General features: G+C 39.9%; 1 protein-coding gene across 1 annotated transcript in view; it reads left to right on the plus strand.

Annotated features, from left to right (window-relative positions):
* Positions 1-10,507, plus strand: part of LOC116827644 (putative acyl-CoA dehydrogenase 6) — a 160,220-nt gene extending 149,713 nt beyond the window's left edge. The window contains 3 exon segments of the mRNA XM_032785372.2: positions 4,743-4,904; positions 5,044-5,194; positions 9,775-10,507. Of these exon segments, the coding sequence (XP_032641263.1) occupies positions 4,743-4,904; positions 5,044-5,194; positions 9,775-9,868 (407 nt within the window). The 3' untranslated portion in view covers positions 9,869-10,507.
* Positions 10,508-15,304: the final 4,797 nt, after the last annotated feature.

The raw sequence follows: 15,304 nt of genomic DNA on the forward strand, positions 1-15,304 counted from the left end.
CCTAAGTTACATGTAAAATGGTATTTTTAAAATCTTTTATTTTCTAAATAGAGGCAGATTTTCAGGACCAGCCTCCATCTTTACAGGAGTAAACATTTCTAGATAATCTAATCACTTGTTGGGACCCACAAACGAGAAGTTTGAAGTCTATCTTGTAAAGTGTCCCTTTGCAGTTGAGTGCAGATGCAGTTATTTCTGGACACAAAATTGCTCCTATAAATTATAGACCAGATCAAAGTATATCTGATAGTCTAACATAGTTTGGATAGCCTGAGGAGATAGCCCATCTTCAAAGAATTTTGTTTTAATCTGTTTCCATTAGAATTTATATTAAAAATAGAACAAAAAGAATAATTTTCTGGAAATTTTTTTATTGGCCTTATGTTTTATACAAATCTTATTTTACCAAATCAAAATTTGGTCCCAAATTATTAAACATTCCTTTCTCTCTTTCTCTGCCAAGTGTGTCACAAAGACAAGGTGAGTGAGGTAATATCGTTTATTGGACTAATTTCTGTTGGTGAAAGAGACAAACTTTTGAGTCACACAGAGCTCTTCTTCAGGTCTGGGAAATGTACTCAGAGTGTCACAGCTAAATACAAGATGGAACAGATTGTTAAGCATAAGAAGTTAACACACATTTCAAGGGACCATTCAAGGTGAAGTACTCCATTAGTCATCCAGTATCTCTATTCAGTCGATGTTTTTTAGGCCTGGTCTACACTGAGGGGCGGGGGGGATCGATGTAAGATACGCAAGTTCAGCTATGAGAATAGCGTAACTGAAGTCAACATATCTTAGTTCGACTTACCTCCCATCCTCACAGTGTGAGATTGATGGCCGCAGCTCCCCTGTCGACTCTGCTTCCGCCTCTGACCCTGGTGGTGATCCGAAGTCGACGGGGAGCATGTTCGGGGATCGATTTATCACTACCCGCTGATCCGGCGGGTAATGTGGATATACCCTTAGTGTCTAGCAAAGTTATGAATTGAAGTTCCTAGGCTTGTCTTTTGAAAGTGTTGTGAAGATTTCCTTTGAGAATGAGGACTGGAAGGTCAGAGTGATTGTGTTGTGAAAAGTGTTCACCCCTAGGTGATAGTATTTTTGTCTTTTATCATTTTTCAGTAAGAGTTCATTTGAGAGCATAGTGATTGTCTCGTTTCACCCACACAGTTGCTATTGGGGCATTTAGTGCACTGGATGAGGTACACCACATGTTGTAATAGGCAAGTGTAGGACCCATGGATCTTGAAAGGTGTGTTGTGAGAATGTTGATCATCAGAGCAGTGGAGATATGCCTACAGGCTTTGCATTTCTTTTTCTGGCAGGGGCTGCTGCTGCTTTGAGTTGGTATATCCTAGTCTATGGAGAGCTTGCTTCTGATGATGAGCTCGGAGACATTGGGGGTTGTCTGAAGGCCAAAAGAGAGGGTTCAGGAAAGGTTCCTTTCAGAATGTGGTGTCCATTGTGTATGTGTTGTAATTGTTTGATGATACTCTGTATAGGTTCCAGTGTGGGGTGTGGTAAGTGACAACTAGGTATGTGCAGTTGGAGGGGGTTTTATTTCTGTATGGAAGTAGCTTTCTTGGGGTACTTGAGTGGCCTGTTCCATGATGTGATCTACTTCTCTGGTGGAGTGTCCTTGTTTGGGGAAGGCAGTTTTAAGTGTGTTAAGGTGTATATCTCAGTTTTTCTCCTCTGAGTCTATTCTGTGGTATCTGAGTGCCTGGCTGTAGATAAATTTTTTGGTGTGTATGGGTGGTTACTAGGTCTGTGAGGGCAGGTGTGATTATGTGTGGATTTCTTGTATATAGTTGTTTCTAGGGTTCCATTATTGAAGCTGATTGTGGTGTTCAGGGAGTTGATGCTAGTGTGGGAGGGTTCTAGAGAGAATTTGATGGATGGGTGGTGGTTACTGAAGTTGTCGTGGAATCTATGATGGCGTGTATGTCATCGGTACAGGAAATGAAAATATCATCAACATATCTCAGAGGTATCATTGGTTTTATGTTGCATTTGTCCAGAAATTCTTCCTCAAGGTGTCCAATTAACATGTTGACATATTGTGGAGCCATCCTACTACCCATCACTGTTCCCATGGTTTGGACAAAGTGTTTATTGTTGAATGTAAAATTGTTATGGATGAGTTTGATGGTGTGTTTGAGGTGGATATCTGAGGGTTGTCCATTATCTTGTAAATATTTGGGGCAGGCAGAAATGCTATAATTGTGAGGGATGTTGATGTATGGGATGGTGATATCTATAATGACAAAGATGATGTTCTGAAGAGGTTATTAACATTGTAGTGTTTCTGGAGGAAGTCAGTTGTGTGGTGGAGGAAGCTGCCCCTTTGTGTTGTTAATAGTTGGAGGATGGGTTCTGTGAGTCCTGATATTCCTTCAGTCAGAGTGCTGTGGCCAGATATGATGGGTCTGCCTGGGTTCCCTTGTTTGAGTATTTTGGGTGCATATAGAAGGTCCCTGGGGTGGATTTGTGGGGAATGAGGTTGTAGAGTTTCTCTTTGAGTTGTTTGGGGAAGGATTTGATGATATCCTTGAATTCCTGGGTAAATTGTGGTGTGGGGTTGTCTTTGAGTTCTTTATAGTTGGTGTATAGCAGTGGTGCTCAACCTATTTACTATATGTGGCCCACAGTGTGTTATGTGGTCTGCATGCAATACTATGTGCATGGCCCAGAGGATGTCACATGGGCCACAACTGTGTGCTGATTACGCCACAAGTTGAGAACCACTTGTGTATAGTATAGTAAATATATCACAGACATTAATAAAAGTAGCTGTGTTTCTTGCTTTCTTGAAGAAAATAATGAAGCACATAGTGTCACAGTGTGACACTCCCATTCAATTTAAAAATCTGTCATGTTGCCCTCAGGACAACATGGACCCCTACAGAGTCCCACAGATGCTAGCAGATCACACTGTAAGATTGGGGACCTGAACAGTAAAGTGCAGATCTCTTTTATTTATTAACTTCTATATTGAACCTGGAGGTGATGGGAAAGTTTAATGTGTGCTAAGAGCGTAGAATGGCATCTTCCTAAATTCTTAATTTGTGCATGGTAGCTCAGGTCAGTGAGTCATGCAGCCGGGGCCAAGTTAGAGAACAACGATAAATCTTTAGGCATGAGGTGCCCTACATTCTGATGAGGCAGATTCTTCAGCTTGTGAGTAGATGAGGATGTCCCCTTTGTATCCCTGAGAAATGACCTTTCACATTGATTATCAGTAGAATGAAAAGAGCTTAGTTCATTTCTTCTAGTTTAAGGAGTTGTAGAAAGACTAGGCATAGGAAATTATGTACAGGGGAGCAGATTGTTCCACATATGTCTACTGTTGTTACCCAGGGTTTTCAGAAGCCACAGCAGTGGTAACTTAACTATTTCATTCCAGGCGGTGTCAAGAATAAATCAATGACAACACAGCAAATCTGTCTGATAAAAGATTAATGCAAGTAAGGGTGCTCTGTTTAAAACTGCAGTTTATTAGATTTAAGCACACACAGACATAAGCAATAAATTTAGAACGTCCCAAATATTTACCTAAAATCTGGAACCGTATTGAATAATTAACAGCAGGTTCACAGTGGCCAGTTGCTCACTCACTGAGGAGAAAAGGTGTCGGGAAAAATGTCTCTCAAGATGGCTTCAGAGGATTGCTCCACGTACACTGTATTAGCTAATCTTTTATAACTAACTTCTACAAAACATAGTAACCCCTATTAAATAATCACTTTTCCTAACTTTCAATAAACTACTTATCAACAAACATTCCTAACAATCTTAACCATAATAAACTTCTATATCAGAGGCGCCCAGATTCAAGGTTTTCCGTCCACTTATTTTCTTTCAGTCTCAATTGTTGACTTTTTCTCTCCCTGCTTTCCATTCTCATTAGCAGAAATTGCCAGCTAGTTTTGACCTTGCCTCTAAAAGCCTGCTTTCAAATTAACCCTATACTATGTGGTGTTCTATTTTATTAATTCATGGTGGCTGAATGCACATAATAGGATTACAATTAGTGTGATCACATTCTGGAGTACACCGCTATCCCTCAAATCCAGGGTAACACTCTAGGATTCTTACACCATCCTTTGAGGCCACTGGACCCTATGGACTAATGGTCTTATTGAGTATAGTAATTCTTATGTTCCTATAGACAGTTCAGAATTCTTGGTTCCTTTAGGTTGTCCCATCATGTATAGAAGGTTATATGGGTGTGATGAGTGACCAGTGATGAGACAGAAGCAAGGAGTAGCCTTGAAAGTGATGCAGAAGGGGATGTGGAGTCCCTGAAGGGACTCATAAAGACTGGTGATGAGGCAGGGAAGATGAGTTTGGCAGCTGTGCCATGTGGATGGTCTAGAAGGAATGAGAGAAGAAGATTACAGTAATTGAGGTAGGAAGTTATTGAAGCATTGACAAGGGTATTGGCAGTGGGAATAGAAAAGAAGATGTTGTTAATATTCCAGTTTATGCATACATATATTCTAAAGTCTTTCTTCAGGACATATGGGAATGACCAACATCTCTAGGGAATTGAAACTATAAATAGTAAATTAGCCCCATAGAATAATTTATTTTTAAACAACTGGTTTATTCATTGTACCTATTTTATACAACCTGGGAGGAGAAAAAAGTCTTCCTTTTTAACAAACCTCACACACCACATATTTAAAAAACTCTTGAGTAAAAACAGCTGCTGTTCTGTGCTTTGATTCCTCTAGTCCTGGCACCAATGGAAAATGTGATACAAGAAACTATTGACTATACTCGCCAACGGAAAATATACAACCAGCCAGTACTGCATAACCAAACAGTGCACTTTCGCCTGGCAGAATTAGCAACTGAGGTGGAACTTGTTCGCTCTCTGCTCTACCAGGCTGTTGGTAAGCTTCCACATTTGGCTTCAGGAATATACTCTTAATATCAAAAAATTGTCATGATTGGAAAAATGTGGGAAGGGTGTTGGGAGTGAGGTTATACTGCAGTCAGTGACTTACTGTAGAATGTGTGCTTTTATTTTAGCGCTCTATATGAGAGGCAATGATGTGACCAAATTTGCTTCCATGGCTAAACTAAAGGCAGGTCGTCTAGCACGTGAGCTGAGTGATAATTGCCTCCAGTTCTGGGGAGGAATGGGATTCACCAATGAGGTGCTAGTGAACAGACTCTATAGGTGAGTCACTGTTTGAGAATGTGAAAGGTTTTGACTCTGCTTTAAATAACTTTGACCAAATATATGCAGTATTAAAAACCCTACATGGGATGTTTGCTGTTTCCAATTTTGCTTCAGTGTAAATAATCTGGAACAGACCCCCAGTTGATGTAAATAGTGAAGTTCAATTGGAGTTACACAATCCGCAGATCTGATCCTCCTGCCTGATCCTGCAGTGGGGATCCACAGGCAGAGAGTTTCATTGACTCCAATGTGACTTTGCCCAGATGTAACAGTCAAGGAACATGGAAGATGATCCCTTTTGTAGGATCACAGCTTTAAACAGTAATTGTGTGGTTCAGTCTACCCACAAGGCTTGTCTGAAGCTCAAGTAAAGGGAGTGGTGGTGACTCCGTATCCTTCTACAGTTCACCATTAGCCCTGTATGTCTCTAAGGTAGTAGCTCCAGAGAGAAAGACACCTCAATGACAGGTCCTTTCCCCATTAGCAAGGGGGTGCCTATCATAGGTGCTCCTGACACAAATTACAGAACCAAGATAAAAATGAAAGAGCAACAGAACTTGACCCCTCCCCCCATAAAATGGATTCAGGGGTCTACGTTTAGGCTCCTGTTTTTGAAACTCAACACTCCACACAGCTCCAACAACCCTTCCCCTGGTTGACCTCCCAGTAGTCTTCTCTGGCAGCCTGTGTGGGGCTAGGTCAAAGATCCTGTCCAAGACATGTGAAGGAATGAAGTTCTGCCCCCTGCTCCCTCAATACAGCCCCTTGGATGGGATTTAAGATGTGCAAAGGCCTTGCACTGGCCCTACACACCATGAGTAAATTTTACCTGTAGAGCAGGGCCGGCTCTAGCCATTTTGCCGCCCCAAGCACGGTGGCATGCCACGGTGGGCGCTCTGCCAATCGCCGGTCCCGCGGCTCCAGTAGATCTCCCGCAGACGTGGCTGCGGAGGGTCCGCTGGTCCCGCGGCTCCGGTGGACCTCCTGCAGGAGTGCCTGCGGATGCTCCACCGGAGCTGCAGGACCAGAGGACCCTCCACAGGCATGCCTGCAGGAGGTCCACCGGAGCCACCTGCCGCCCTCCAGGCAACCGGCAGAGTGCCCCCTGCGGCATGCCACCCCAAGCATGCGCTTGGCATGCTGGGGCCTGGAGCTGGCCCTGCTGTAGAGACTCCATGGACTTTTAAAAAGGAGATGCCAAACTATACACCCTGAGCCCAGTGAGATTCATGCAAAGACGATAAAAACAAAGGGAAGAGAAATACCGACTAGAGAAATGAGCAAAATTGTGAGTAGAGTATTTTCTAGGTGCCAATAATCCTTGAAGTGGGATGCTGGCTCCAGTACCCTGTACTTTTTTGGAGGAGGATTATAGCCTATATGCCAAATGAAGTTAATGCTGTATGCATTGTTACATAAACAAAATATGGATCTTAAATTCTCCTGCTTATAGTAGATTTCAGCTTGCATATTAATCCTCGTAATAAGATGCCTAACAAAGGGTTAGTGGAATCAGGGTTAGGTCTGTCAAGATATTAGTACATATACCATTTCTGTGTAAAGCAACAGAAGAAGGAAAATGTTGTTTAAAAACATCTGATGTAAAACTGCCGTCCCTTTGTTCAAAATGCTGTAGAACTACTGCTTCAGAGAGGCAAGCCTGATGTGGGCTGGCTGAAAAAGAGCGCTTGGCTGTGTTGACCACAAGGCAGTGATGTGGCAATTTCCCGAGCTGGGAGCAGTGTAAGTGTTTCATTCCCCAGAGCATCTTTCTGCAAGCTTCCTGCCCTTTTCAGAACATGCTGTTATTGGCAGTGGTGCTGTAATGCATGTGTATTACATAAGCCACAGGAGTAGGATTTATGTGGAGGATGGAAATACATCTCATGAATTTGGATGGGTTTGATTTGTCCTCTGAACTTGTGGTTTTGGCACTATTGCTAATTCTGGGAGCACAGGTCTGACTCTGGGCTGTTCTAGGCCCATTCCAGGATAGCTACTAAGCCGACTAGCACATTTCCTATTGGGATCTATCCTGTGCCTGCCATCTAATATTAAAGAAAGGAATCCATGCCACCTTAAAAGAAAAAGCATTATAAATAGACCTAAACGTTGATGGTCACACTCCAGAATTTTGTTATGAACTAATACAATTCCATGGTTGCCTAATCATAATCACCAGAGAGATGAAGAAAGAATATCACCTGAAGGAACAAACACAGGTTTACTCTGTGATCCATTGTAATCTCTACTAATAAACAAAGCAGCAAGTCTCCTAATACTAGTTCTTCATTTTACTCAGACATTGCTGTAATCAGTTCACATCACTGTGACATTTGTACAGCAGCAAGCGGCTGTTACTGTAAGCACTAGGCATTTCCATTCAGTCATACCACGAGAATTAGTTTGCAAAGTAATCCTTAGTAAGCAGTGTTAGTGCCTGACACACATCAGTCTGCTATTACTTCAGCAAGCATCATGCACTATGATAACTTAAATTGCTTAATAGTGTTGGTAGGGAATTTTAACCAGACATAGTTAATAAAACAACTTGGCAGACAGGTTTATACAATCACTTTAAGTTCAATAATTCTTAAATCATTTGTTCTACAGAAGTATTTCCAACGTATAGAGTTATTAGAAGGAATTAATGAAATCTATTACGACTCCCCCTCACCAGACACATCCTGCTGGTTTTATATAATGCATTTCCCAGATGTTTCACTTCTTACATCTCAGTGTTTATTAAACAAAATAGATATAGTAAGGATTTTTCTTTTCATTTTTGGCGGGAGAAGAGGAGGAGCAGATATGATTTTTTCATGGAAACATCCCCATTTATTATAGGGAGACATCTTCCATATATTACGTATTTGGATATTCAACAAACTTAGATTTTATTTTAATATAACATGACTTTTTTAGCTTGTCAGTGACTAAGTAATTTACTTTATTAGAAACTATTTAAATTTGTAAAGGGTTATGATCAACTTGAAATCTAGTCATCACAAAAATTTTTCAGTAGTTTCAAATACTACAAACTACCTCGAACTTCTGCCAACTGTTACGGTGTTGCATTCCTGCTTTTTAAATCTCACACTCCTGCTTTTTAAATGTTTTTCTTCCCAAGTTGCTATGTGTAAAACCCAAGCAAGACACAGGGGAAACTGATTATTTGCTATACATATGAAACAGATTAAATGACTGTAAATGGTGCTGCCAAATGTACAAAGTGGGGTAAGACAAAAAGATTTTTTTTTCTCAAATATCTTTTAGTTATTGCTAGGCAAAGTTTTATTAGTAACAGAAAAAATTATAAGTGTGATTTTTAAGTTATTACTTTGAATAACCAAGCATTTGCTGTCACATTATCTTTTAAGCTTTTTAGAAAATGTTTAAAAAAATCAGTGTAACTTTTTATGCTGTTGTTCAAACAGACCATAAATCTTATGAATATATACATCTGATCTAAAATGACTCTAAGTAATTTCTTCTTTTCTTGATACTTGTCCAATTACCACAATGTCACTATTGAATTGAGGAGTGGTAGTTTAGCAGAACAATTTTTTTCCCCAGGAAAAATCAAATTTACAAAGAAAATAGGAAAGAGAGGGGCATGGTGGTTTATGGCCTGAGTAGCTAAGAGAATTTAGGCATCGCAGGTGGGGATGGTTCAGTGGTGTAACAGCCAGCTTTTCAATTAATATTGCTGAAACCACTCACTCAAAAGTAAGTAGGGTTAGAGCAGCCCTTCCAGAAAGATAAACTAAGTAAAAGTAAGGCCTTAAATAGTCTTATCAGATCGAGATGGATGTTGGATACTGTGATTGATTTTAAGTAGTAGTATTTACTCCCAAGTCATTGTGCAAAAATGGATTGCCCTCAGTGTTCTGCAGAACCCCCCCTGCTGTTTGATTACGATCCTTCACTACAGAGATCACTGAAGTTCAGTGTTACAGACTACACTGAATTTCTGAAAAGTTAAAGGATGCAAGATACCTTTTCTTCCTAGACCCCTTTTAGGGAACCTGCTCCCTCTACCCTCCACCCCCAACAGACACATTTCCAGAGAACAGATGGGCCCCAGTTCATTTTATAAAGTGCAGCCTTCATCCTGGTGAGCATGGAGGTTTCAAGTGTTAGCCTAACAAACTTGGACAATCCAGTGTTGACAATGGGACACCAAGCTGCTCTTTAAAGGTTTCTCTGGCAGATTTTTAAAGCTGTAGGAAGGTAACAAAGGGGAAAATACTTCATAAGCTTTACTTGGAAGGGGAAACAAAGTTACTGAAATTCAGAGCTAGCATTATACATGAAGATAATTGCATTTCCAAACTTTAGGCTATGTCTGAAGCAATGTTGTGTTTTTCTTTTCAAATAACCTGCAAAGCTTTCTTCACTCTGATTGATGTGCATGTACAATATTAGCTAGAGTATGTTTCTGTGTAATAAAACTGGAGGAAAAGTAACTTTGTAGTAACTAAATGTGGGGGGAGGGGCAGGAAACATTTCAGTTCAGCATGAGTTTTCAGCTGATGTATCATACAAATGTTTTCACCTATTCTTTGTCTCTGCAGAGACTCAAGATTACTATCAATAGGAGCTGGTGCAGATGAAGTCATGCTTTCCATTATATGCAAATATATGGAAACTCTTCCACAAAAGAAGTAACACCCAGCAACAGTTCATTTCTTCATTGAAAATTCATGAGATACAGTATATTGATTACATACTGAAAGAATAAGCAACATATCTAAGGTGATTAAATGAAATTTTCTAGCATTTGTCAATAACCTACTAGTGCCTTTGTATACAAAATTTCTTGTACCATAACTTTTAAATTAAATATTGAAATTAAAAAGGAAGTAATCTGAAAACAAGTAAGTGTGCAGTGTGAAGATCTGAGTCAGAAGCCCAGCCATGATCAAATTGAGTGCTGCCTTGCCATGTCCAATGCAAGAGAGAATTCTACCAGTAGTTTACTTAAGAAAATTTTAATGTAAAACTGCACTGAACACCAACCATATCGTCTACTGGAGGCATGCACTTTATCTTAGGTTGTAAGGTCTTTGGGGAAAGGACTTTTTTTTTCTTCAGTGATTGTACAGTCCTGATTCACAGTTAAGGCTTCTAGGCACCAGAGTTTCTTATGCCTCATTTCTTAAACTTGTATATTCCATTACTGGAACTGTAATTCTGCTGTCCTTCATTCACCTATAGGTTACATAACTTTCATTTTGTAATATTCAGTGATCAATAGCTCACACTGCAGAAAGTGGATCTACATAACTTTATCGTCTTTCTACCTTTGTACTTACAACTTGGAAACAGAAGATTAGAAAGCCTGGAGATAGAGTGATCCCCTCAGAGACTAGAGAGCAACAGAGACGAGAGACAAAGAACACACACCCAAAACTTCCCTCCCTTGAGATTTGAAAAATCTTGTTTCCTGATTGGTCCTCTGGTCAGGTGTTTGGTTCCCTTTGTTAACCCTTTACAGGTAAAAGAAACATTAACCCTTAGCTATCTGTTTATGACAGGGCTACCCATATTTGCCATCCTGGCTTGTCAACTGCCCTTCTCTCCAACTTCCCAGTTCATGTCGAGGTGCTTGATGTCATTCAGAACTGTCATTTCCATGTTATTCACAGTCTTCCTCTCTTTTTTCTGGCTTCCATTCAAGGGCGGTATTTGGTAAGCATTCTTTGTCTATTCTCAGCACACGTCCCAGCCACTAATTTCTTCTTTTGTAGGTTATTTGTGAGAGGGTAACTTGTCCAGTAATTTTTCTGCTTTCTCCATTTGTCTTCCTATCTCTCTATGTTGTTCCTAATATTCTTCTCAGACATTTGTGATGAAATGCATCCAGCTTTTGCGTATCTTTCTTGGTAAGTTGCCACGTCTCACTGCTATATGTTGTGATGCTGATAACAGTTGCTTTGTACACATTCAGTTTTGTCTTGAGGGAGATTTTTTGAGTCTTCTAAATGCAGCATGTGCCTTCCCGATTCTTATTATTTCCTCTCAGCTGGTACCATCTTGGCTGATAGTACTTCCAATATACGCAAAATTGTCCACCTTCTCCAGTTTCTCTTCTTCAATTTTGATTTCTGTCCCTACAGTCCCCATTAACATGACTTCAAATTTCTTTGCATTATATCTCAAACCTATCTTCTCCATTACTTCTTTTACTTGGTTTGTGCATTTTTTGTAGTCTGCCGGCAATAAACGTAAAGCTTAGTTTTACATTATACTTGCATTGAATCAAAATTAGTCTTTACATTTATTTCAACCTTATCTGTACCTTCAGAATTGACTTTGGTCATTCCTCCCACCACTTTTAGATGAGAACAAAGCCTTTTAAATGGAAACAAAAAACAAAACAAAAACCACAGCTATCAAAACCATCTTACTGCAAAAAAATGCCTTTGATGGGATTACTCCTCATTAACATGGAGAATTTTCATAGTTTAGTGATAAATCATAAAGTATGTTTTAAGGAATCTCCACAGCACTGTGAGGTTAATTCTTTAAAGCAGATATTTCCTTTAAGTATCATGACAGCTAATATAAAAGAACATTGCAACTAGAAATACTTGTATTACTTGTACAGTAAAATATCATTTGCATTAAGTGCAAGAGCCATTACTAAAATTACTAATTTTAAAATATCCCACCACTACATAATTAAATTTAGAAACAAAAGCAAAGATAATTACAATATACTTTGTGAACGGACATTTTGGTTTGCTGGCAGTTCCAAAAACGAAAACAAAAAATAAAAATAATTTTGAGTTGAATCAAATATTTGTTTGATCCAGAAAAAAAGGTAGTTAACATTTGGTTTTTAATAAAATTAAAAGGAAATTTCAAATAGTTGTTTCAAACTGAAATATTTAGTTTAAAAAATGTCAAAACAAAACTCAAGGGTTTTTTTTGCCAAAACAATTTGCTGAAATCAATGCAAATTCACAAAAAGTCTTGTGGTCAACCCAAAACTGCACTTTTCACCAATAGTTTGGGTTGAAAAACGTTACTCAGCTCTAATACTTGTGCATTTGACAAAATACTAACAAGTGTACTAAAGTTTTCCTATAGCATCCACCTCTGTAGCGAGTAAATGCAGAATATTTTATGACCATAAGACAATATCATAGCACTCAAATATTTGCTGATATAGGGAGACATTAACATTTTTGTTATGAATTGTAAGGTATTCTAAGTAATTATATTTTGTTGTAGCTAAAGCTATCCAGAGTCCAATGCTTATTTCTGAGTGGTGTTAATTTCAATGGAATAAATGGGCCCAGAAAGTCATAGGTGTTAGTGATCTTGTCATTGTACAAGAGTCAAAGATGATTTAGGCCAAGGGGTTGAGCAGAGACCTCAGCCAGCATGTCAACCACCACCATTAAAAAGCCATCCTTTTATTAAAGATACAGAAAAGGAAATGATAGAGATTTGAAATGTAAAGAATTAAGTGAGGTTTTCATTTTAACACTATCCCTTTCGATTTAGCTACAGACAGTTTTATAGAGAATGCACCTGGCTTTACAGACATTTAGATGGTATTAAAGATGGTAACAACTGTTCTTTTTTACGGAAGAGAGAAAAGATGACTGGAGATAGGGGTGGAGCTGTAAAAGTCTGATCCCACTTCAAGACAAAACACACACAAAAGAGGAGAAAAACAATGATGGAAAATATTGTTTCTGTTACTAGTGCTTGCTGCTGGAGAAAGACAGGTACAGCATAGTCTTATCAAGCCACTCGGACAACTTTTAGCAACATCAGGCTGTTAGGGCATTCTTCTTGATTGTCCCTGGCTTTACCGCAGTGCTGTAAAAGATGCAGTTGTTTGGCTGGCTAAGCCCAACTCTTATTAAACAAAAGGTGGAAAGAGAAGGAAAAAGGACAAACCAGAGAAGGAGTCAGAGCAGAAGCCCAAGTATTACGGTCCAACTCGTGGTCAGGATTTAGTCAGATCCGGTGGAAGTGACAATATCCTCTGGGTTTTCCTCTGGGCTGAGTTGGTCAGGACATCTCTCATGCTCAAGATGATGAAGACTTAGTGCTATCACAATGAATCTTGCGGCCCGAGAAGCCTGTGAAGGTGGCAGCCAGGATGGTAAAGCTCACTCCTTTCAGTCCACCTGTCTTCCACAAATGGACTCCCCCGCCACCATCTTTAAGGAACCCAAAAGGGGGTAATAGGAAGATTAGCCCATCTTTCTTTCTTGTGTCCATCAGCTAGGCCTAGTTTTTTACACCAATTTTGATCCATTAATTTCGTATTCCATTTGCTTTTTCTTACCAGTCACCACCTTAGCAATCCGTGGGTGGTACATGAATACTCTTTTGTTTAGACTAATAAAATCTAACTTCTGCTGATTTTCTAAAGTAATTTTATGTTAACAAGCTGAGTTGGACTTTTGTTATCTTGAACAACTTAAGAGTCCAGGCCTCTGCACAACAGGGGCTGCAATACATACTCTCCCCCCAGATAGTCTCCTTACATCTAGTATCCTCTATATAGTGAAATATTCCTCAAGAAAAGGTAATTCCATTTCTACAGAAGTTCTGTCTTAACCTTTTCCAAATGAATGGCCAGGCTTCTGACTCAGATCTTCACACTGCACACTTACTTCTGTTAAAAGGCCAACACTTCATCTACCGTTCATCTTTATAATTTAAAATGCACTGGTAAAACCTACTGAAACACATAATTTGTAACCTACAGCCGTCTACATGAGCTGCACTATCCTAACTGTATCCCAGCCCAGTAGTTTCAGGCTCTGAGAGATATCATAATAACTTAAAAGCTCTTAAAGTGGAGGCACTCTAGTGTGATTAAAAATAAATTTACCCTTTTCACACTTCATTTCTCAGAGATGCATCATTTAAAGTACCCCATACTGATGCCAGAAATATAGTACCAGCAATCTCTGGTTGGAGAGAGGAAAACCATGAAGTTCTCATGCATTCCAAGGAATCAGGCCATCTTTGTACTACTTATACATTATACAAAGAACTTTTTTCTGATGGAGCATATTGAGAACTTTGGCAACCATAGCCGATTAAAGGAGTTTGTTTTTTCCCCTCTGTGACAGGTTCTCTCCAGGGTGCCACTTGGAACTGGGATACCAATGAACTCTCTGACCCACCAGCCAGGGCTCCCTCTCACACTGTGCTGCTGTGACAAGCTGCAGCCATGCAGCCACGCTCCCAGTCTTACACTTCCCCCAGCATACACACAGGTAGGGACACACCCAGCTGCATTAGATGCAGGCTCTCTGACTAGCCACTGCATGAACCAACAGTAAAAAGGCTAAAGCCAAGGTAACTCAGCTGTCCAGGCATGCACTCACTCTGGAACATAAACCCAAAATTATACCATCCTGCACTGCACAGGGAACTGTACAGCATAAACTCAGAGTCTGCCCCCCGTGGAGAGACATATGCAACAGCCCCTCTGAGCTAAGATTCCCACACACTTCACTCCAAACTCACTGGTTTAGATAAAGAAAAAACAAGTCTCTTTAGTACAAAAAATAGATTTTAAGTGATTATAAATTATAGCAAACAGATCAAAGCAGATGACCTAGTAAATAAATGACAATGCAAACTAAGTCTAAGATACTAGAAAGGTAGGATATGAATTAGCAAATTCTCACCCTGGCCGCAGATTAAGGGGCAAGCTGTGCTTGCTTTACAGCTTGGAATTCTCAAGTCTTTCGTACACAGGCTAGAAATTCCTTTAGCCTGTGTCCAGCACTTCCCCCAGTTCAGTCATTGTTTCTCAGGTATTTCCAGGAGTCTTCTTGGGTGGGGAGTGAAGAACAACAGATGATGTCACTCCCTGCCTTAAATAGCTTTAGCATATTGTGGAAACCCTTTGTTTCAAAACTTAGTCCCCAGACCAGTTTGTAGAAAAATACTGACATCCCAAGATGGAGTCCAGAATCATGTGGTCTGGTCACATGTCCTTGTAGAGTCATAGCAGCCATTACTTACAGGCTGTCTGGAGTGTTCCCTGGAAAGCTCACCAGGTGGGAGATAAGCTTCTCCTAAGGCCTATTGTTTTCCTTCGTGGCTCACTGCCCTGAA

This window comes from Chelonoidis abingdonii, chromosome 2 (genome assembly GCF_003597395.2).
Source record: "Chelonoidis abingdonii isolate Lonesome George chromosome 2, CheloAbing_2.0, whole genome shotgun sequence".
NCBI lineage: Eukaryota > Metazoa > Chordata > Testudines > Testudinidae > Chelonoidis > Chelonoidis abingdonii.